Source organism: Taurulus bubalis (assembly GCF_910589615.1).
Source record: "Taurulus bubalis genome assembly, chromosome: 8".
NCBI lineage: Eukaryota > Metazoa > Chordata > Actinopteri > Perciformes > Cottidae > Taurulus > Taurulus bubalis.
In genome coordinates this window covers 9254383-9277711 of record NC_136596.1, presented here as the reverse complement: position 1 = coordinate 9277711, position 23329 = coordinate 9254383, and the positions used below count along the sequence as shown (strand labels likewise).

General features: G+C 40.0%; 1 protein-coding gene across 1 annotated transcript; it reads right to left on the bottom strand.

Moving 5' to 3' along the window:
• Nucleotides 1-726: 726 nt before the first annotated feature.
• Nucleotides 727-4374, bottom strand: rfk (riboflavin kinase). Its single transcript, XM_079221714.1, has 4 exons — nt 4280-4374; nt 3281-3432; nt 2813-2915; nt 727-2584 (listed from the first exon to the last, which is right to left on the bottom strand). The coding sequence occupies exons 1-4, from the start codon at nt 4359-4361 to the stop codon at nt 2412-2414; spliced, it is 510 nt and encodes a 169-aa protein (XP_079077840.1). The 5' UTR covers nt 4362-4374; the 3' UTR covers nt 727-2411.
• Nucleotides 4375-23329: the final 18955 nt, after the last annotated feature.

Sequence of the window (23329 nt, the reverse complement as noted above, 5' to 3'; positions counted from 1 at the left end):
GTCTCTGTACTTGGTTGAGTTGGAATTTGCTGTGAATCATTGTTTCATAATAAAGTTGGAGTGTGCACTTTTGACGAACATTTGTGTTGTAAATGTACCTGCTGATGCAGAGCTGAGTTGAAGTGATTTCGGGGAGCTGTTCCCTGTAATTGTTGAACTTAGTAACATGTTGGCATTGGCTTCTGTGTGTGATTGTGTTACATGACAGTTGAATGAGACTAAACTACTTTTGAATCATTAATCTATGGTGACCAAGGCGAGTGCATTCATAATTTAGCTGGTTCCTCCTCGGTCACAAGGGGCTATTATAACATCCCTGCTATTGTTTTCTATGTAATTTAGTATTCTCACACAAATTGAAAAGGAAGACCCTTTAGAGATTAATCTTAATTTATTAAAGAAAGAAAGGTTCCAAGTTGTTCTAATTACTAAGTTGCTTAAGCACTTACATCATCAGGCTCACTTATCAATTCAACAGAAAGTTATCTTTTGAAAATTACCTTTACACTGAATCCCCAGCAGAGCAGGTTGACTCCAGTGTCTTATCTCATTCTAGACTTTGTAGCAGCCAGCCAAAAACACTGGACGAATAAACAAATAAATGAGCCTGGAAAACATTCAACCCTATACTGCAGCAATGCAGTGGAATCATACGTGTTGGTGTTATGAAAACGTCTCTCTTAAAAGCGCCGACAGGTTTGAAGAAGCGAGACATCACAATTCAAAGTTACATTCAATTTTATTTTGTACATTAAGTGCTTTAGAGGATGAATATAATGGATATTGTAGCATTCAGCATGAAATAAAAGCTTTTTACAGCAGTGAACATGAATACAGTGATGTACTGCTTCCTGTATTGATTCTTTCATTCATTTTCCTGTAAGTTACAAACCAAACTGCTAAAAAAGGAAACTTTCAAAAACAAAACTACCAGACAGAATAGAAAGGTACCTGGAAAACTTATTTGGAGATGAATATAGCTGTTTCATGACTGCAGTCATATTTATTTCTGCCTAAATAACACTTTAATTTAAAATAGACCAAATCACATAGCTAGACTCAGATGTATTTTATTAACAATAATTTAACATACGTGTGTTTAGTGTCATTTTCTTTGTAAAACCTAGTGGTGCAGGGCAGGCACACACAAAGACAGAGACCTAAAAAAAACCTGTAAAGCACTATCATGTTTTGACATTTTCTTTTGAAAGCCCCCATGAACGTAAAAGGAAGCTAATGAATAAAGATAAAGAATATTATGCAAATGGATGGTAGGTTACTCTGCACGAACCTCCTTTCAATATATATATATATATATATATATATATATATATATATATACACACACACACACACACACACACACACTTCAAAGACTGCTGCCTTTGCAAAAGATCAGCGCAGGGAACAGGAGCTCTGCCCCTTCATCACATTAATGTTTTACTATGTGTAACAAACGCAAAGACACTAGTGGACTGTTGGTCTGAGCATCAGACAAGCTTCAGAGAAAGAAATGACCCAACGTAACCAACATGCTCGCTTATCCAGCATGCATTCCTTGACTCATCTATAATTTTCTATCTGCTGATAATGGAAAGAGAGTCGGTCTCAAAAGTACCACTCGAACCCAGAGGGAAAATACGTTAAAAAATATCCTATCCTTAAAAAAAAAAAATTTCAATAAATAACCATTTTGTAATGGTTAATAATTCCTATAAGATTATTATTTCTGCATATGCATCAAACGCCCTCTCAATCTCTAGTACAACGTAAGCGGGTCATCCATTTCAGGGCAGTGATAAACAGTAGAGCGCTCGTGTCTCACGAGAAGGGAAAGACATTTTCTTGAGAAAAATGAGACGACAAAAGCCAGAACACTTTAACACCGTTAAATTTACATTAATAATTTAAATTCCTCGTCGTCACACATGCCTTGCATTTAGCTACATTGTTGCATATTCATCTAACAGTGTGACCAGTGTTTTTGTTACAGATAATGCCCAGACTCTCTCTGACACAGAAAAAGAATGTCACATAAGTATCTTTTTTTCCAGCCTAGCCTAGAGTGTTCAGAGTTTAGTTTATGGACCATTTGTGTCTTCCGTTATATACAGAGGCAATCTGCTGTCAATATATACACAAATGAGCATCTATTAAGTGATTGGCTGTCTGAAACAAAGCAATACAGGAAGTTAAACAGTTGAGCCATATAAAGGAAGTAAAAGAAAAACGCAAAAAAATAATAATCAGTTGTTTTAGATTATGTCCATGTGCAGCCATAATTAAAGCTAAGAGATCTCAGAATGAGGCTGTTCCTTTTAATGAACGCATACACCTGTGTGTGGAAAGACACCTCCGTTTTTCTGGTGCGTGTGGATGTGTGAACAAAGTGCGACAGTAACAGCCGGCTGTCAGTGACCATTCAGGATAGTCTGCGATGTGGATGCGCTGGTGGGGGGCAGCGCTGACGACGGGCTGAGAGCGCTGGTGAAGAAATTATCGTCTTTCAGTTTGAGATGCTCTGGGAGCTCCAGCGTCATCTTGGCCTCCTCAATATCATTGTTTATGGCTGCAATGAGTGCTTCTGTTGGGAACAGAAAAGAGCGAGAGTTAAAAACATGCCGAAAAGACATCAGGTGTGAAGAGAAGAACAACAAGTGGATCAAGAGAAGAACAACTTCCCAACAAGTGGAGAGGAAGGGGGAATGACCAAATATAGGAGCGAGAGAGAAATGTCAACATTCGTATTGTGCTTTGGAAATGCTGTATTTTGTTATGGCCATGGAGAGGGAGGAAGGGAGGGGTGTCTTACCAAGTGAGTTGTAGGTTCTCTCTGGACGGATGTAGCCCACCAAGACAACACTGAGAATCTCCCCATAAAAGTCCTCTTTGAATGTGTGAATCACGTGAGTCTCCTAGAATAAAGATAAAAATAATAACAAATGTAATGGTCAACATACTTCTTCAGAATGTAATTGAAGGCAAATAGAATTAACAAAGTAAGGGAGTTTCAGTATAAATGGAAAAAAATAAAGAGTATGGAGTGTGTACGACCATGTTGTAAGACCTATATAAAAAAAGAAAGAAATACTTGTAAAAGAAATGTCTTTATTTATATTTTAACTGTGGGAAATATAATTCCTATGTGATCATGGCCTTGTGACCATACAGCCATTGCCTTTAACTGGATTGTAAAATACTATTAAACATCTTATGTGCACTTCCTTTCTGATTAAAACACCAAGCAGTTTGCAGTGAATGCTGCTTTTCTTGTACCAACCATGGACTTCTTCGTGTTTTTGTAGTAAGGGTTCCAGCCAATGCTCATCACCATCTTGTAAACGTCACCATTACCGACACAGGCCCAGCCATAGTAGATCCCTGTGCCGATATCTGCTGGAAGATTGTCCACCACAGAGTCAGGAAAGTTGGCTGGAGAGGGAAAAGAAGAAGAGAAAAGGATTTGAAAGGGAACCGCTCCTCCTGAGAGTTAGTGTCTTGCTCAATGATAAAACATTTTTCTAAACCAGAGAACTCTAAATAGAGAAACATTGTAACTGCTGGAGGCTAGAAAGGAATCCACAAAAAAAAAAAAAAAAACACGTGTCCACATCTTTAGAAATTCATTGTGGGTAACACACTGGGTACTTTTGGCGATGTCTTCACTGTTTTAAATTTCATGAATGTCTGTATCCCTGTTGAGAGATCAGTCAAGCAACCTGTTGGAGTTTAAAAGGGATCTTCATGAAATGTGTTATAGTCCCACACAGGATTGCAAACAGAGTGGTTTGCCAATTTACCATATAGTTTGACAGTTTTCTGGAAAATAGTTTTGGATTTTGTGCCTCAATTACGTAAATGTCCACCGTTTCTCAATATTATTACCTATGGCAGATTTATCAAAATAGTCTGAACCCATATTTAGTGAGACACCTATAAACAGCTGTTTTCTGGGGCTGAATCAAGATAAACTCACTTCACTTTTATTCAAATGTGACGTCAGTACACAATTCTGAAAAACGGTGTCGTTTCGGTGATTAACAGATATGTCATCTATCAAGTTCAACATTTTGTCAAACAAAAAAAAACAGGTGCTCGTGTTATCTTTAATCAGGGCGAGTCCGTACACGTCTCAGTAACGCGGATGAATGATCAACAGGCATCGATATAGTCATGTATGGAGAGCCTGGCGGACATTTCGGGCACCATCCTTGACGCCAAAGTTAACCATGTAACGTTACGCAAAAACTCACAGATTAATGGCAGACAATCGACTCACCAGTCGGGATTCCTAGTTCCTTGCTTCCTCTCCCGAAGCCTCGGATGACCTCTCCCCGGGAGAAATACGGAAGGCTCTTCATGACTCGCGCTAGCTTCCCCGGTAACAGCTGGCTCGATGGACACAACAGAATGACCTCGAACGATCAGCCGGTAGCAACTCTTTTGACAGTTAGCAACACAGAAATCGTACTCGAGTAGAGTTCAAACCCGTCCAAGTATTTGGCAACAAGTTCTCCTGTTAGCTCGCTGGCGTTAGATAAAGTCGACGTCACTCACTCTGCTGCGATGGGTAAAGTTCACCAGCTATGCTAGCATAGGTAGCTACCGATATCTTCCCCAGAGGCACCTGGGTCCTAAAACGAAGTCGTCCAAAGGTTTTAATTGTTCAGCTCTCAGAAGATGACCGTGCCGCTTCCGCTTGGTTCGGTCCGCTCAGTGTGGCAGTGAGAATGAAACTCTCACAGGGAGGCGGAAATTATTACATGTGTGTGCACATCAATTTCAATAACGCTTCTGCCGACGTCATTGACCGCGTGACCAAGGCGGTCCGGGCGTTACGTGTTGCGTTCAATGTTATCGGAAGAAATAGCATCTGAAATTGAGGCATCCTTTGACACAGAGCGCAGATGTTCATCTGGGTGTTTTGTAACCCGACAACCGAGGGTTTGCCCTTGGGCGATGGGAACGCGCAGCCACTTCTAGAAAAGTAGAAGTTTACTATCGGTACTTAATACTGCTTAGCGTTTTATAAACATTAACTTAACTTGGTGGTATCCTACCCGTGGATATGCATGTATAACTGTAACCGCAAAAGGTATGAATGGATGAAACCACAAGAGGGCGACATGAGGACTGTCCTTTCCCAAGCACCCGAGCCATGAACGATTCAAGTAATCTGTACTGTTAGTTAATTAAAATAAAAAACATTTGGAATTACGTTTTTTAATAAGTAAAGCCACATTGGAGAAGCACTATATCAGTGTTTTTCAACCTTTTTTGAGCCACGGCACATTTTCTACAATAAAAGAATCCCGCGGCACACCAACAACCAAAAAAGTTACAAAATGTCACATTGTAGCATACATAATACAGCATATATGGTACGTAATTATTGCGCTACCTACTGGCAAGGAACAATTTTTCATTAATAATCCAGCCACTATATTGCAGGCTCAGACGCTCAACAATGCAACATTATTTGCGGCAACTAAATAATATTTTTTTGGACCGATTAAGTGAAATTGGACATTTTCCCACAGCATACCTGACAATCTCTCACTGCACACTGGTGTGCCATGGCACGGTGGTTGAAAATCACTGCACTATATGGTCAAATAAGTAACTGCACTCTGAGCTGGTGCATTCTGACCAGCATGCTGTTCTCTGACAGGATAGTCTGTCATACAAGGAGTTAGAGCGCCCTCTAGTGGCATAGGGACATAGCACCGCTTGTTCGATACTACACATGAGTGAGACACTCACGAGAAGTTCATCTCTGCCTGAGTGAGGGGGGTCACTCCCTCTGGGGAATGAGGGACCAGCAAAGGTTTTATTTAGTTATTTTATTAACTGCGGCCTCTGCATATTGCCCGGATGTATTTTGTGGAACAGTGCTGAAGAGACATGCTTTGCGACCACTGAGGGTTCCCAACTGCTGAACACTGTCCCTGCATCTCTTCACAGGGAGCCGGGCCGACAACATCTCGTTGTCCAAATGTCGAGTAGAGCCGAGGGTCTATCTCATGCACACAATGTTCAGGGTTAAGCAATACAAGTTCCATTGATTACAGTATTAGTATTGTTACAACATGATACATTTCCACAACATCGAAGAGGTCCTCCTTCTCTTCGGTTGACATGGTGGTGATATTCACCCAGCGAGCTCTCTCCTGCAAAACCATCAACCCCATGGCGCTACCTTGTGCAGGTGGAGTCCGTGGTCGGTGGTGATGCACATCTCTTCCTATAATGCGGGGTCAGGTGAACCCGTCATCTCCTCCTCCAGTTTGGTTTTCTATGACATTAGGAGAGATGTAGCATTGAGTGCCCGGACCGACAGTGCAGCGGCCTTGTACGCCTTAGCTGTGAGGCTGGTCTGGAAACGTCACAGGATGCTTCTCTCTGTACAGCTTATTGCACCAAGAGACCGCTAATTCCTCTAATAATTCTGGGAAAAGGAGCTGTTTTCCCGTCCTCTTCACTTTCGACAACTTTTTCCCATCAAAACGGAACTGCGTCACCTCTCAGCCTGGACTTTTTGGCCATTAGATTTTGAGTTTAGCAGCGGTTCACTTGCACACGTCCTGCAAGTCAAGTCCAAGATGGGGCAAACTATATCACAACATCTGAACATTACCAAAGTTGGAAAGGTTTTAGTTGAGGCATGCTACGGTAGAATCTTGAAATTGGCCATTTGGGTACTGTGCCTTATGAAATGTTCTCAAGTAACTCTAAAACTTATTCATTTCATTTACATGCGATTTCATTTACATGCGATTATAAATATTCATTCAATCTAAATACAACTGTTTGTGACCAGGGGAAAGTGTAAAGATAAAATTAAAATAAAATGAAAAACGGCAGGAGATTGGAGTGTGACTAAGCCTTAACATAAGCATTTTTAAGGTTTCCTACGGGAAAAATAGATTATTTTAGGTACTACACTTTTGGTAAATATATATTTACGCAATTGTACTGTTCATTCTATTGCGGTAATTTCGATAAAGATTTGTGTCGTGAGTTTAAACATTTGATATCACTTGCCACATAGCAAACGCTTGTTTAAATTTATAAAAAACATTAATTTTTAGTTCTTGATAAAGTCAAATAATATGGCAGAACTCCAGAAAGTTAATGTTAAGATCATTGCTTTCCTGTCGAGTTAGTATTGCAGGAACTCTGGATAAACAGCAATTCTGGAATGGATCTACAAATGATTGGAATCAACTAAAAAACGTTTTAGAGAGCAGCATTTACACCATTGCTATGGGTGCGAGTGGCATGATGTCTGTGCAGGGATGTACTGTCTGCAGGTTTTTGTTGTGTGCTCATTTAGTTGCTTGGGGTTGGAATTGTGTTTTCTAAAATGGGTTTCTAATGAGTGTTTAGTCGGGCTTCTCCATTATGTAGGTATGCAGGATTAATACATTGCTACATGTTTAACATGTCCTCATCTGGTGTTTGCCCACCTGGCTTGGTGCCAGGGCCATTCGGGTTCAAGATGCAATGAGCAATCTGTTTATTGGGTTCTATGGTGCACTATTTGAAAAGACTGTTGAGGAGTAACACATCTTTAATGAAGTAAAACATTTGACATATTTTACAACAAATGAATATATACAAACATAATAAAAACAAATAAAAGTAGACACATTTTAACCAAGGTCCTCTCTATACTGTACCTCTTTAACCATCAGTCAACATTTAGATGTTCTTCCTGGCGCACGCACGGACACGCACACAACCAAGACTAAAATTACATTGGTTCATAATTCTGCTTTTGGTGAGTAATCAGATCAGACTAAACTCCAACTGTAGCAACTGAGAGCATGCAACACATTACTGCAGCTACTGATAATTACAGTGGCCCTGAGAGCTCAGCAACTGCAAATTAGGAAAAAAAACGCATGCAAATAGACAAAACACAAAAATGTCACAAAATTTAAATTTTCATAATTATCTTGTGTTTTGTGTTTTCTTACAGTAAGTTGCAGTGAGCTGAGCTCTCTGGTTCATCATAAAGAACTGCTATTATGCTACCTTCATGATATAATGTCGCAAGTCTTTTCACAGTGACATACAGTGTTAATATAACAGCCAAATGATATCCTTTTAAAGATTGTATGAGTTGTTAACACACAATGACATGAATCACCTGTCGGACATTATTCAAAAAACAGTTTGGCGATTCTTATACATGCCATTACAAACAGATGTGCCCAGTAGAAAGCTTTTTTTGTGTGTGGATCATGTTTGTAAACCTTGACTACTTAAAATCACAGTCTAACTAGAGTATCACTTAACATTGCCGTCTATTGACAGTACAGTAATACACATCTTTATTTGTGAGCAAATGAAATACAACTGTAATACATGTGTTTGGTTATTAGGTGAAATAGCCATCAGTCAAATTTATGATTACCATGGGTTACAAAAGGTACACATGGCAACTGACAGGTTAGATTAATACACAAATGTAACAAAGGCAGTTAGTAATTCCTCCTAAGTGAATTACATAGGAATCAAAGTATTGGTAAAATTAAAGATGAAGTAAAAGAAAACAAAATAAAGTGAATTGGGAACATAATCAAGTGCGTAATACAGGGTAAAGCATTAAACCTTTCCGCACAGTGGCAGTCTCTGCACTGTAAATACAGTATTATGTTCAGCACCCTCAGGTTAGTACTTTCCTCAATGAACAAGCAACTTTCTGATGTTTTGTACCACAGCAACTTCCTTTCTAAACCATTCCTAGTTGTTGGTGTAACAACCATGAGCCGTACACATCATGCTGCAGGCTGGCCTGTATTCAGATATGCTGCGGTAGAGTACAGCATAATGTGGGGAGAGGAGAGGCAGCAGCCAGGTATCTTGTAACTGTTAAACAAAAGAGTTTCCCCTCTTGTCGGCTCTGAGTGAGAGAAAAAAAAAGAGAGAAATCATTGTACTACATCTTTTTCATCAAGGCATTATAATACACATTTAAAGCAGAGGGGTTGCCAATGGAAATGATAAGATATGTGAGAAATAGAAACAGTAGTCAGATTATAAACTGCATGCCTTTGCAAAAGATAAACTAAGCCTTTTGCAGATGGACATATTCTATGATCGTGATCAAAATGGGACATGAGATACATGTTTGTCTATTGATATTCAATCTATACTGTTAACTGCAACACTGCAAAATAATACTTATTCAGCGGCTACCAGGCCTGCTCTTATATGTATTTGTAGGGTTTATTCATATCTTTAAATATGGTTCACTCTGAAATAATACAACTCAGTGATGAGTTTGATCTGCAGCAAGTTAGATATATGAATATTTCTTGATTCTACTGTCTTTATCAATCATCTTTCATTCCTTATTCATAAAACAAATTAATTCCAGCAGGCACCATGGCTTTGCAATAGTAGTAGGGATTTCAGAAACCAGCCAAGCCTTTTCTTACTACCACAGCCTTTGTTTGTCTTGGAAAACATTGCCACTATTTTCAATGAGATGCTAGCATGAACATGTTAGGCAAGCAGACCTGCATGAGAGAGTTCAGTGGGGCTCAACATGTTTTATTGTTCCCCTGCAGAGAAATTAGCCTGGGAAAATATAAAGTTGTATCTGTTCAATGTCAATTTAATGAAATGTAAACAGTAAACCTGAGATCATATATTTAGTTTTTCTCTTACAAATCAGTGCCTGTATGTGTTCATGTCCTGTTTATCAGTACTTTATCACTGATGCCTGGGCAGGTAGAAGCAGTTTGTTGTTTAGGCCAGTCAGGTTATTCTGTGATGGAAAGATGCAGCACTAAAGAGAGGTACACAATTTACAGGGACTTTCAACATTTACATTACATTTAGCTGACACTTTCATCCAAAGCGACTTACATTTTTGCTCTATACGCCGTAGACACAGCAACAGGGAGCAATTAGGGGTTAAGTGTCTTGCTCAAGGACACATCGACGTGGACTAGTGGAACTGGGGCTCGAACCGCCGATCCTCTGATTGAAAGACGGGCATAGTCACCCCGGAATTTCACCTCACCACTGAACAAACTACTTTAGAAATTTGGTAAAGCAGTCATGTGTAAACGCTAATTATCTCTAAAATGTCTGAAGGCTGCTTCTTTTTTTTTCTTTTTTCTGTTTGGGCCAATACCTCTTTCAATATGGATATTTTCTTTCCTGTCTATTGAATACTGGGGTAATATTCAGGCATCTCTTTTTTCTGTGTCCATGCTCAAATTACTCGCTGACAGAGAACAATGGCCCACTACTTACTGAACTGAAGTGTCTTGCAATTCTGTATCCAATCTGGTGTGGCATTGTGTTCGAGGGCAGAGAGCAAAGGTTAGTGAGGGAGGTAAACAAGTGACAGAGGGCGACCATATTGTCAGTAAACATGCAGTTGCTGGGGATTAGTAGCCTGCGTCCACACTGCCATAAGAGGGTGTATGGAAGGAAAGGGAAACAAGCATCGGTGCTCTAAAAGGGGAGTGTTCAAGGCCAAAGGAGTGAGTCACAGATGCACTGCAAGGGAGCAATCCTTTTCCAACAATTAACCAAAAAGAGCCAACATTTTAACCTTAAAAACATAAACAGTTCAACACTTTTTTTTATAAGCACTGTGTCAAGGTCCCTAGTTTTCAGACTCAAGTCATGGCCCCTTAGATAATGGAAAGGGTTCAAGTTGGAATTAGATAGCTTTAATTTTCGTGTATGTGTATGTTGCAGCCTGTGAAGGGCAAATAAACTATTTTCTCTATTTTGGTTGTAGATCTGAATAGAAATGGCTGAAAAGAAAGTAATCATAAAAATCGTAGAAAACATAAAATCTTGTGTCATATTTTTCATGGTATTTATATTTTCCACAGAGACTTTCCTTGCCAGATAAAAACAACAACAGTGGTCATTTGTTTAAATGTTAACATTTTCATGACGAGTGACCTGTAGTCGTGTACAAATAATTCTGACATTGTGAGATGCAGGTTATGACGGTTTCCTTAACCTTCACCAACTTGTTTTAGTTTTCTAAAACTTAGCCATACCTTAAAGCCACGAGTCATATTTTCAACTATGTATAATCTGATGGTTGGTATCAATAAAGCCATAGACAACAATGCACACTGTTTGTTTTAATATGTGTGTTTACTTGGCACTGCTTTTTGCAAAAATCCATATTGTAACTTATCTCACTTGAGGTTATAATTAAACTGTTAAAATACTGAGCCTCATATTCTTTTACACTGCAGTAATATTTTGCTGCCAATAAAGAGAAAGTCCCGTCTGTGCAGTCCACTGAAACTCGGAACCCCGAGCAACCTTTCATACTGAAAGTGAAATTGTATTTTTCTTTTACAAACCATTAGACCTGCCTAGCTTGGGGAGCACATTTGTTGGGGAGCACATTAGATTTTTACAAAATTGTCATAGATGAGAGGTGAAATTAACCAATTCACAAGGAAAGCCACATTAGAGACTGAGAGAAGTAAGACAATTAATATGTGGCTCATTTTATGTTAGTTAAAAAGACAGCCAATGGTCAGTCAACAGTTAATCCCAGCATGAGGAAAGATCTTGTTGAAGGATTTTCAGGGAGACTTCTACACAACCAACTGATTAAAACAGGCAGGTTAGGTGATTTACCTCATGCATGCAAATTTGTGTATACCCCTCTCCTCGTCATACCTTGGGGCAGAGTGAGAGATTTTTTAGTCCACAAACAGCTGCTGGCTACAAACTATTCTACATATGCGACAACAGGTTTTAGTTTAGTTTACTTTAAACTGGCAAAACTGGAGTGGACAAGGTTTCCTGACAGAATGCCATTAAGTGTTATCTGAAGACAAATACAAACAAACAGTTTTCACACCAGGGGAAAATGTGTCATTTTTTTCACCTTGTGTGGAAGCTAAAAGTGGCATATACAATATATGTATATTCACGCGTTACACATGGAAACAGGCGGACTCACTTTACAATGCTGGGTGGAATGTGCACAAACTCCATTGGGATGATTTCTCCAAGCTCCTGCAGACTGTTCACATACTTGATCTTACTGCTGAACTTGGAGCTGTAGAAAACAGAAATCATAAAGTTGTGTCTCAGTGATGTGCACTGTCATGTGTGCTTTAGCTGACTCCTGGATTTCCAGTGTCATCAAATAGTCCTCTTGTATTTAGATTCATGGCGTGGTCAAGTGCAAATAGATCACAAAGCAAGCCCATAGATGGGGATAGTGAAATAGTGTATTTGGGAAACTGTGATAGTGTAGTGGGATGTTCTTTCCCATACGTACTGGGGGCATGCATGGACATAGTTAAAGGTAGAATTAAGAGTACAATGTTGACATTTTCTGAAATTAAAACCTGTCCTCTAAATACAACAACAACAATGAGACCTTATAAAGGGTCTGGTGATGCCGAGCAGCGTCCGTATGAACCAGGAGGGATGGACAATGATGAACATCTTAAGGTTTTTCTTTAATCTGTGGAACAAGACGACAGGCAGAAGTGGTGTCATTCACAACTATTACTTATTCACTTATCATTAAGTGCATTATTAACCCTTCCTGCTAGCAGATATAAAGTACACTTTAAAATAGGAATAGAAAGAGAGTGATGGGAAGAGTACATGGTTTCTCAGAGAGAAGTCGTTCAGCTTTAAAAGATAAAAACAGCATAATAGGAGTTGAAAAGAGGATGGCCACTCACTGAGTGCTTAAGATTTTATTGGCTCACGGACTGACTTTTTATTCAAGTGTGAAATGTATACAATATTAATGTGCCATCACATATTACCACAGTGGAGTGAGAAAAGTATTGTTTCTCGTATGTACACTATTTTCTGTTCCCACAATACAATGTGTTGAGTCTAGATCTGACAAAATGATCATCATCAGTGATTTCCATCACAGCTTATAGTGACATAATTACGGTCAAAAGTACAACAGAATTCAACACACATTTGTTGTTGAATTCACAGTTATAGAGTTACAGTTATTTATTGCATCATGAGAAAACCTACTGATAAGAACAAATTAGCTAGTTAAAGTCTCTATTCATTAATGTAATTGGCTAAGCATTCATGATTTTATTCATATAAACTCCTTTATTTATATGAATAAATCTTTCTAAAGTACTTTTTTCTAAGCAGCACTTTAATAAAAGATGTTTCAAAGGGGAAGATAATTTACTATTAATTTTCCACATTCAAGGTTGCTTTCTTTCTTTTTAATCAAACTAATGTATTTGAAATGCGTCATTAATGTTTGATTTAGACATTCTGCATAATATTACAGTGCAATGTCATTTAAACTTAGTAACTATGTGATATGTAAGCAAAACCATGTCCCATGTTATAAGATCCCGGTCAGAGAAAAAACGAAGGGTTTTTACAAGAGAAAAAACAAAGGGTTTTTACAAGAGAAAAAACAAAGGGTTTTTACAAGAGAAAAAACTGTGGAGAGTGTATGAGCGAATTGTGTGGTTTAATGTGGTGTGGGAACATGGGCGTGTTAAACATAACATAATTATACATTGCAGTTTCTGTGCACTTCTTTGTGTGAATATTACCTTCTGTCTATCATTTGGTAGCATTTCTTCATCCAGGTGAAGCCGGGCATCCTTCTGCGAGGTGTGGCGCCATTCAGGTAAACAATCATGTAATCTTCTGCCACCATTAGTTCCAGCGTACTTATGACATACCTACACAGATAAAAACAACAACAACTATGTAGCAATAGTTTGGCAAAGGCCCTTTCTGTTTTCGACAGCACAATGCTTGCATGCACGAAAAAGGTCCATAAAGAAATGTTTTTCATTGTTTGGTGTGTGGAGGATCTTGACTGACTTGATCTCAAGCCCATTGACACGTTTGGGATGAAATGAATTGGAACACAGACTGCCAGCCAGGCCTTATTCAGGCCAATATCAGTAGCTGACCCCACCAGTGCCCATGTAGCCGTGAGAATGGGAGCAACGCCTTGCCAGAAGATCAACGGTTGCTATTGCAGGATATTAATGAATACCTATGGTCCTGGCTTATTTATACGTCCAAAGATATTTTAAAATGTAGTGTAGATTTACTCACAGAAAAAGGTTTTCCATGACATAATTGTAGTTGTCACAGTTGCTGTCCGGTAGGAAGCATGCTGCAAACACGATGATGGCATTCTGTTCAGCGTAATAACCTAAAATCATTAACACAAAAAAAGACAGTGAGTCCGACTTCCATTGCTGATGCACCAACCTGTGATTTTGTCCTGTCTGATACAGGTTTTTCGAAAAACATTTGAAATTTCTCACACAATATCCACCTCCACCGTAACTGTAAAAAGGGATTATTCGGGCAAGTGCTTCAGTTTCCAAACAAAAACATTTTCAGATAAAACACTGAACCAGTGATCATAGTAGTTTCTAACATTTAGCTTGATTTGACTTATTGTTAGTTCATTGTTTTATTTTAAACAAAGCAAAAACAGCAAGATACAAACAGGGAGTATCAAGAGGGAGGACATTAGCAGAGAACACAAATGGTCAAAATATATACAGAAGAAACAGATATGGATTTTAAGCATTTGTATTTGCATACCTCCATGAGAAATGACCCTTTTGTATGACTCAATGCACTTCATATCAATGCGATGCTCTTGCTCTCCAATCACTACACTTCTCCACAGCCTGCTCCCTCTGCTCTCCTCAGTTGCTCCGTGTCCTGCGTTAGCATCACTTGATGCTGCTCCTGCACCCAGATTAGACTTGTCTGACTCCCCTGTTTGTGCCATAAAGACACGTTTTTTACAAGACAACATAGCAACAAATTTACATTTGTACTGTACATTTTCCTAAAATATGCAATGTGAGTGTGTGTGGGTCTGCCTGCATGACCTGTTTGTATTGTATGTTCAGGTGTGTGTCTGACCGTGTTCGTTGAACTCTAGTAAATCGGCCTCATCAGGTGTGTCCAGCTCATCTATGTTGTCATCCAGGTCATCACCAGTATCCAACGCCTCGTCCTCTGTGTCCAGGGCATCCTCTGAGAGGAGAGACCCCTCACTGTGGTCCAGTGACACATTCATTGGTGGAGCTGCCAACTTTCTCCTTTGGTTGGATCCGCCTGACAGATCCGCAGAAGAGGGTTGATCTGTCCCTTCTTGGCAACAGAAGACAAAACTCAGTTTTTATATAAAAGGGGGAGCACATTTCGACTTGGCTTAAGTAAGAAATGTGCTTAGTAAGGCTCCTAAATCATTATAATGTATTTCATAAGACTGCTGAAATCTTTCTTAAACACATAACATTAAATATAGTCTTGCTTTATATTAACCGTGGTTTATATTTACCTTCTCTGTTATCTATTTCCTCAGCAGCTTCCTCGGTGGAGGGCATCTTCATCATCATCCCTGCTGCACCGTCTCCCTGTTGGGAGTGTCTGCTCAGAGGCACAGAAACACAATAATGAGCCACAACATAAATTATTATTGCTATTGCCACTGCCACCATAGGCACAGCTACGCATAGTATTGGGCCAAACAAGCCAAAGACAACCATCTACAAAGAAAAATAATCTAACTTTTCCCATGACATTGAATAAGAAAGAGTTTCAAATATGTTCATTTGACTTTGGACATAAAAGATTACGGAAGTAGACGGACAGAGAGCGACTCACTACTCTATTCCCAGGCTGCACGTGTGGGCTGAGGAAACAATACTGAGCAGTGTTGCTACCTCCCCCCAACCAAAGCCCCTCTAACCGACTGATTAACATAAGGCCTGCTAACAATAGAGTGAAGCATTACAAAGAAACCAGTACACATAATTACAGAAACAAAGAAACACAAATGCTTTTTCTTCTTTAAAAAAAGCAAAACTCTCTCTGAGGACACCTACCTTACCCTCACTCTGTCTTCTCCTAGCAGACGGATTGAACGCTCTTTCCACAATAAAGTCACATGACCACTTGATTATGAAAAGGTCTGCTGTGTATGCACGCAAACACACAGAGTAAAAGACAGGGTAGGGTCGTGAATTCCAAAGAGGGGGTAGGTCATCAGAATTACAAAGTGGGGCAAAACAAGTATGCCTACGTTGTAGTATACACACGCACACGCACACGCACACACACGCACACGCACACACACGCACACACACACACACACACTCACACACACACACACACACACACTTTTGACTTTTGATTGAGACAAAAATACACATCTTTGATGTGAGATAATGGAAAAAATAGAACCTGCAGCAAAGCTAATATTCTGACTGACAAACACTCCATGGTTGTCTTTACTGCAACTGTACTAAAATTCTAAAATTCTGTACATGCGTCATCTCTTGCACATCTGCCCATCCACTGAGAGGGATCAGTTTCTCTTCCTGAGGTTTATTAAATGTTTTCCCCTCGTTGAAGTGATTTTTGGGGGGATGTTTTCCTTATCCAATCGAGGGTCTAAAGACAGAGGGCATCATATGCTGCACAGATTGTACAGCCCCTTGGGGCAATATTGTAATTTGTTGTATAAGGCATAGCCTTCATAGCCCTTGACTTGAATTCACTTGACACTTTAAAACTTCACCTGCAAATTGGAGTGAATTATTTTTGTATGGAACAAGAGCTAGGGATTCTGTCCTTCATCTTTTCTTTTGGAATTTGTGCTTAAAATGGGTTTTTAATGTCCAGTGTGGCCATTTCTGTACATTTTGCTATTCAAACAACAAAAATAGCATCACATGGCAAACCTTTACCACCACACACTGACATATAAACAAGTGGGCTATTTAGCATTAGTAAAGCAAGAGTAAACCATTAATTCATCATTTATAAAGCATTGTTCCAACATGAACACTCATTAGTACCTCATTAGTATGCAATTCATAAACACAGTTATAAATGTTTAATTCTGGATTTATAAGTTCATGATTGGGTTTTCATGCTTTATAAATGATGAATTCCTGATTTGTAAATTAAGTATTATATATTGCAAACCAATTAAGTAATATGTATTGCAAACCAGTTATTAAGGACTTATAGATGATGCAGTAACGGTTAACATGTGCTTTATAAACGTGTTTTAGTATTGCAATTCATGATTAATTCAGTTAGTATTAAGTATTAGTTAAGTATTTTGTGTGACCTCATCTAAAGTGAGGACTATCTATGCTTTACAACACATTTATAAAATACATTGAAAGGCCATTAGTGCCTCAAAGCTAACAAAAGACTCAGTTACCTTCTCAACAGAAAAGGGAAATAGACACAACACAAAGTGATAAAAAACATTAATATAATGGAGATGGGGGCAATGCCCGTCAGTGGCATGAGTGTTGAGTATGTTTCATAGTTTTCTGGCACATACATATTATCAGTGGTGGGCCGTCAGGGCCTGTTAAGCCTTCTCTGCTGGCCTAAACAGAATCACAAAGTTATAGCTATTTTATAATTTAATTGTTTTTCACAAATACATGCATTATAAATATGTTTCCCTATTAGCTTATTTTCTCATTGCACAGCTCCTCTCTGTTCTTCAGTTTCTGGCCACAGCGTGGGCGCGGCTTGGCAGCTGGTTAAGCTGAGCTCTAGTCCAATCAGATTTCACCTCTGTTAAACAGCTGACTGAATCCGCCGGTAGAAAATCCACGGCCCGCCACTGCATATTATTGATTGTGCTAGCTATGACTAGCTCGCTCGCTAGCTAGCCAGCTAGCAAGCTCATCACTAACTAGAGGTCCTTAGACAGGGACTGGCACGCGCCACCTCAGTTGTAAGTAGACTAATCCAGGTGAGCTAGATACTCATAATCAATAATATGTATGTGCCAGCAAACTATAAAACATACCCAACACTCGTGTGACTCACCTGGCCGGCATTCTTTCTGGCCCTGGTCACACCGGATCCTATAGCGTAAACATTTGTCCCATGGTGATGATGGGCCAGAAAGAGCGCCGGCCAGGTGATGGGACTGAGGCGATGCTCGTCATTATGGCGCTCAGATCCGTACTTTATAGCTGTGGCATCAGTTGTAAACTCATCTCTTGTGCTTTGCTGGCTGTAGAATTTAATATGTACACAGGCCAGGTGCGCGATTTGGTTTTCAGTTCTTTGGTCAATGTGGTGGTAGTTTTAGCCATATTGGGTTTGACCCTGAGTTTACATTCAAACTTCCTGTCCACTGGTATAAAGCGTTCTCGTTGGTCTGCTGGGAGGAAAGCTGTGATGTCACATCTTGGTGTCTTCTTTTAGGGGAATAGGAATTGGGGATCAGTGCAAAAAGAAGGAGAAATTCTGAAAAAATTGTAAATACAAATGGTATGAAGTAAACTTCGTCCATATGCGTCTGGTATTTTGTATGGTCCATCTATCTTTTAAATTAAACATTTTGGGGGCGTTGCCTAATATATATTATATGATATTTCTAATGTGCAAAACATATGAATCACACTTAAAAAATACCAGAATACTCTCATTCGGACAATTTAGTGGCTTGCAAGAACTTATTGGGCAGTTTCTGTTCTTCAGCTGGTTCAATAGACCGGTGAGTTTAAATCTTAATCTTAGGTTCATATGAAAGGCACCCTGTGGTGTTTCTGACCACTAGTATGTATTATTGTTTTTACAGGTGTTTCTGGGTATCGATTGTTCTCATGAACATGCATGAGGATACAAATGCTTGCACAAGTCCTGCCATTATTATACTGATTGACAGGTGGCTGTTATTTGTCAGGAAATGCAACACTGCCTCAGCAAAGGCCAGGAAGAAGAGGACCGCTAGCAAGGAAAACATGAATGTCAACAATGGCTTCGAAAGAAAATAAATAAATCTGCTTTGCAAATGTTTTCTGATGAAGGAAATGCATTCAACAGGGTTGTTAGGTCTCAAGCACACATGAGACACACTGAATGTAAACAGAAAGTTTGTTTACAAGAAAACTCAACGTGGTACTTTTAACAATCCACAAAAAATGAAAGAAGAGCGAAATAAGATTCTGCTTCACAACTCAACATCAAATGCCATGCACTTATAAAAAACCATATCTGGTAATACTTGCAATAACAAACATAGAAGTAAAAAGTCTGCTTCATATACAGTATATTTAAAACCATCACACAATACCAAACAAACAACACAGACTTAGATATGTGTTAAATATATAATTATTTACTTGTTGCTAATGTAAAGTTTAAGCTACATGGACAAAATGTTATTGTCTGATAAATCGGATATTACCTATGCACACACTCACACACGGGCTTGCACACACAAACACACACCCACACTTTGTAAGAGAGCTAAGGGAACTGTTTCAATTCGCTGTGGTGGGGCTCCTGCTGTAATGAGGCAGGTAATGCATATTTAATGAGGCGTAAACAGATTTATAAACATAAACACACAGAGCCGCAGATCAAAGTTTGCTGCCGAACACATGAAATACACCCACATACATGTTTTTTGTCTCTTTCTCACACACACACACACACACACACACACACACACACACACACACACACACACACACACACACACACACACACACACACACACACACACACACACAATTATGGACACAATATTCTGTCACACCACTAATCATCATCCTCACACCCTCTTTGTCAGTCTCAGCCCGTCACTCACCCAAACAACAACAACAACACACACACACACACACACACACACACACACACACACACACACACACACACACACACACACACACACACACACACACACACACACACACAATTCCTCAGGAGGGCCTTATAGCAACATTTCAAAAGTCGGTTCAGCGATGCTAATATTCCTCTGGCATACAGACCATAGAGAAAGCTGCAGAGATCCAAAAACAGAAAATTAAAGGAGTGTGAGGGGAAGAGTGTACATGTTTATGTATGCATGTTAGAGGAGGCTGGTCTATAGAGGCAGAGGAGGTTTCTCATTCTCTATTTTTGAGAGGCAAGAATCACAATAGAAAACAATGGAAAATCTAACCATAACCATCTGCATGGCCAGCTATACAGTAGATGTTCATGACTAAATACGTTTGATTTATTGCAATTTAGGTTAAAATGAGTATATTGTCTAATTATTTAAATTTGTCTTGTATGAAAAGTGTTTCCTTTTACATAATTGTACTGGCTTTTGAATAACTGTAAATGTGATAGAAGTAGAATTGCACAGAACTTAAGACACATAATTTGAGGTGCATTGCCTACCTTAAAAAAGGTGAATCGCTATCTTCATGGTCTTCAATCGGTTGTTCAGTCGACCATTTATCAGGATTAACAGTCCTTATAGGTTGTCCATAATAGTAATCCACTGGATTCTGTAAGTATCTATCCCTCTTTGGCTGAAGTGTTTGTACATATGTTTGTTGAAATGAAGAATCTTCAATCAGCTGCTCAGTGAAACTTAGCAGATCAGAAGATCCTAACTGTTGCCTTTCTTCCCTCTCACTTTGTTCTTCTGAAGTCCATTTTGGCCGGGAAGTGTGCTCTAAATCAGTTCCCACCTCCTGCTCTTCCTCATCATTCTCATCTTCCATCAAATCTCCAGAAAATGGTAATCCAAGTCCTCTGTCAGCAGAAATACCCGATTCACTTAATGGGGTGCCAATAAAGGAGCTAGTGTGGGAGACTGAGCTGTTGGTAAGTACAGGTGATTGTGGTTCAGATGTTTGCGGCGCATTCTGTCTCGCTAACTGACCCCCCCAGACTTGAAAATTGCCTAAAGTAGTAGGGCAGGGTGGAGGTGTAGATGGTGACTGCCCACCCTCATCTGAATCTTCCATTGAGATCTGTGAATGGACATAAACTTCCTCTCTGGTTTTCAGGAAATGATCTGAAGGATATCTCAAGGATGGAGACATACTTCTGGTTGCAATGTTTGATTTATCATCATAGTTTCCTTCTTCTACCTGTGTTTGACTGCAACCTGCTGGTTTCGAATCTGACTGATGAAAAGATTCAGAGTTATTTTTTGATTGGCTGGGACTGATCAATTCTGGCACAATGTGATGCTTGATGTCATTATCAAAAAGTGCTTGGTAATGAGTGCATGAGACAGCTTGACTTTGCTCAGTAACTTTGTTAAGTGTACTGTCAGAACATCTGAGGATTTGGTTTGGCTTACTTTGTTCTGTGTTCCCCTGGCGCTCTTTATTTTCACCTTGGGCCTGGCTTTGCAGTACTGTGGCAGCATATGCAAGCATGCTAAATGTCTCCATGGATTTTCTTGTACCTTTTGATTGCTTGTCAGCCTGTTTAGGCCTATCGTGCCCCTCTCTCTCAGCTTCTTTTACTGTGCCAGACACAATGATGTAATCCATTTCTAGGCCTGATGATGAATCTCCATCAGAATTGGATCGGAGTTCGTCTCGACTACCTGGGTGAAGGCTGTCGGGGCTATACTTCAGTGTGTCTTTATCCCCCCCCGGGCTGGAGCTGAGAGACATGGTTTCTGATGTTTTACCCACCATATTTCCAGTTCTGTCATTGTCAGGACCAGCATGGCTTTCAGGGGCAGGCCCATCGTCATTTTGGGCCATTGTGAACGACAGAACATGTTTCTTTGAAACAGGATCGCTCCAATCAACAAGACTTGGGGATAAAGATTGGTCAGCCTGGATTTGAGTCTCAGCAGCTTCTCCGAGACTTGAATGATGATTGGCCGAAGGGGTCTGGATGACAGTGGAGCAGTCCACCAGAACAAATGGTGAATGATCACTGGGTTGCTCTATCCAATCAACTTCCTCTGATCTTTCTCCACCTTTGTTGTTGTAATTACTCTCACTTGAACTTATCCCACTGCTGATCATGTGACCCACCTCACTAGTTCCCTCAAATAGAAACATCTGATTGGTTGGCTGTTCTTTGTCTGAAATGACTTCTCTGTATTCAGTCTTTCCCAGAGGATCCGCCTTCTGGTATTGATTGTGACCCTCAATAGGTTTTGTCACAGCAACAAAAGGGCTAGACTGCTCCTCCAGCTGTATCATTTCTGCTACAGGGCTAGCATAAGTCTCAGTGGAGGATGTCAGGCTCCAAGTGCCAGCTCCTACATTGTCATATTCTGAAGTAGAGATGACCATGCCAGGGACAGGTAGGTCCCACATGTCAGTGCCTTGGTAGGGGGACGTCTCATCTTCTGAACGTTCCGATGCCAAGTTCTGCAAGACAGACTGTTGGCTCTGAAAACTCTGGATGTCATCGTCCCCTGTTTCTTCGCCCTGTGTTCTGCCCTCTGCCGCCTCTATGACTATTTTCACGTTGTGTTCATAACCTCTCCACCCTGCTTCTTCAGGTGTCTGCTTAACCACTTTATTTATACCTCTCTCCTCTTCTCTAGCCATTTCTTCCTCTACCTGATTGCTTGCATGTGTCTCAGGAGAATCACTGGCATCCAATGATCCCATTTGACTAAGGTCATTTCCATTTTCAGGTACTTCAGGGCTTGTTATTGTGGAAGAGCTGTCTTCCTGTATGGTGGTGTTCCACATCACCATTCCACCATCAGGGGATTCTTGTGGACTTTCCACAGATGTGCCAGTCTTAACATTGGGGTTCCCCCCACATAAAGAACCAGACAAGTTGTCAGGGGTTGTGAGAGGCGATAAACTGTCATCTCTGATTGTCATGTTCCACATATCTAGTGATTCAGGGTAAGACGTGGTGGTTTCACTATCTGATTTTAGATATCCCCTCTGTGCTGAGTATGTCCAAAAGTCTGGGAGCTCCATTTGTCTGTCTCCTTTCTTCCCTTGTACTCCTTCGTCCTCTTCTTTCGACGTATCTGGCGTTAACATGTTTAGGATTGCTTTCTTTCTCAACAATGAGGTACATTTTTCTTTCACTCCCATGATTCCAGCCCTGCATTTTCCAGTTACTTCCTCCTCTGGTGGTGTCAATTGCAAACAATCCAAAGTAGCAGGGTTCCATTGATCCTTACATACTAAATCTGGATTCCAGGTGTCATATGAATCAGTTTGCTCAGTGATCAGAGTAAACTGGGGCTCAAGGTTCTTTCCCCTCTGGTGGGCATTCTTTGACTTTAACTGCTCTTCCCAGCTTTCTTGTTCAATCATATCATGCAATAACTCTTTCCTTCCAACTTCCTCCACAATATTCTGCGGTCTCTCAGATTCCTTGTTCCTGTTCCAAACAGTATTGTCACTTGAGGACAATGTTCCTTGTGTGTCAAAGCCAAGTTCATCCCAGGTCTCTGACAACGATGATGACACACTGTCCTTGTGCTGCAAGCCATTGATCCTTTCAACCACATCTTCTGGAAAGAACCTGACCCCACAACTGCTGGGTGGGCGGCTACCTACCACAC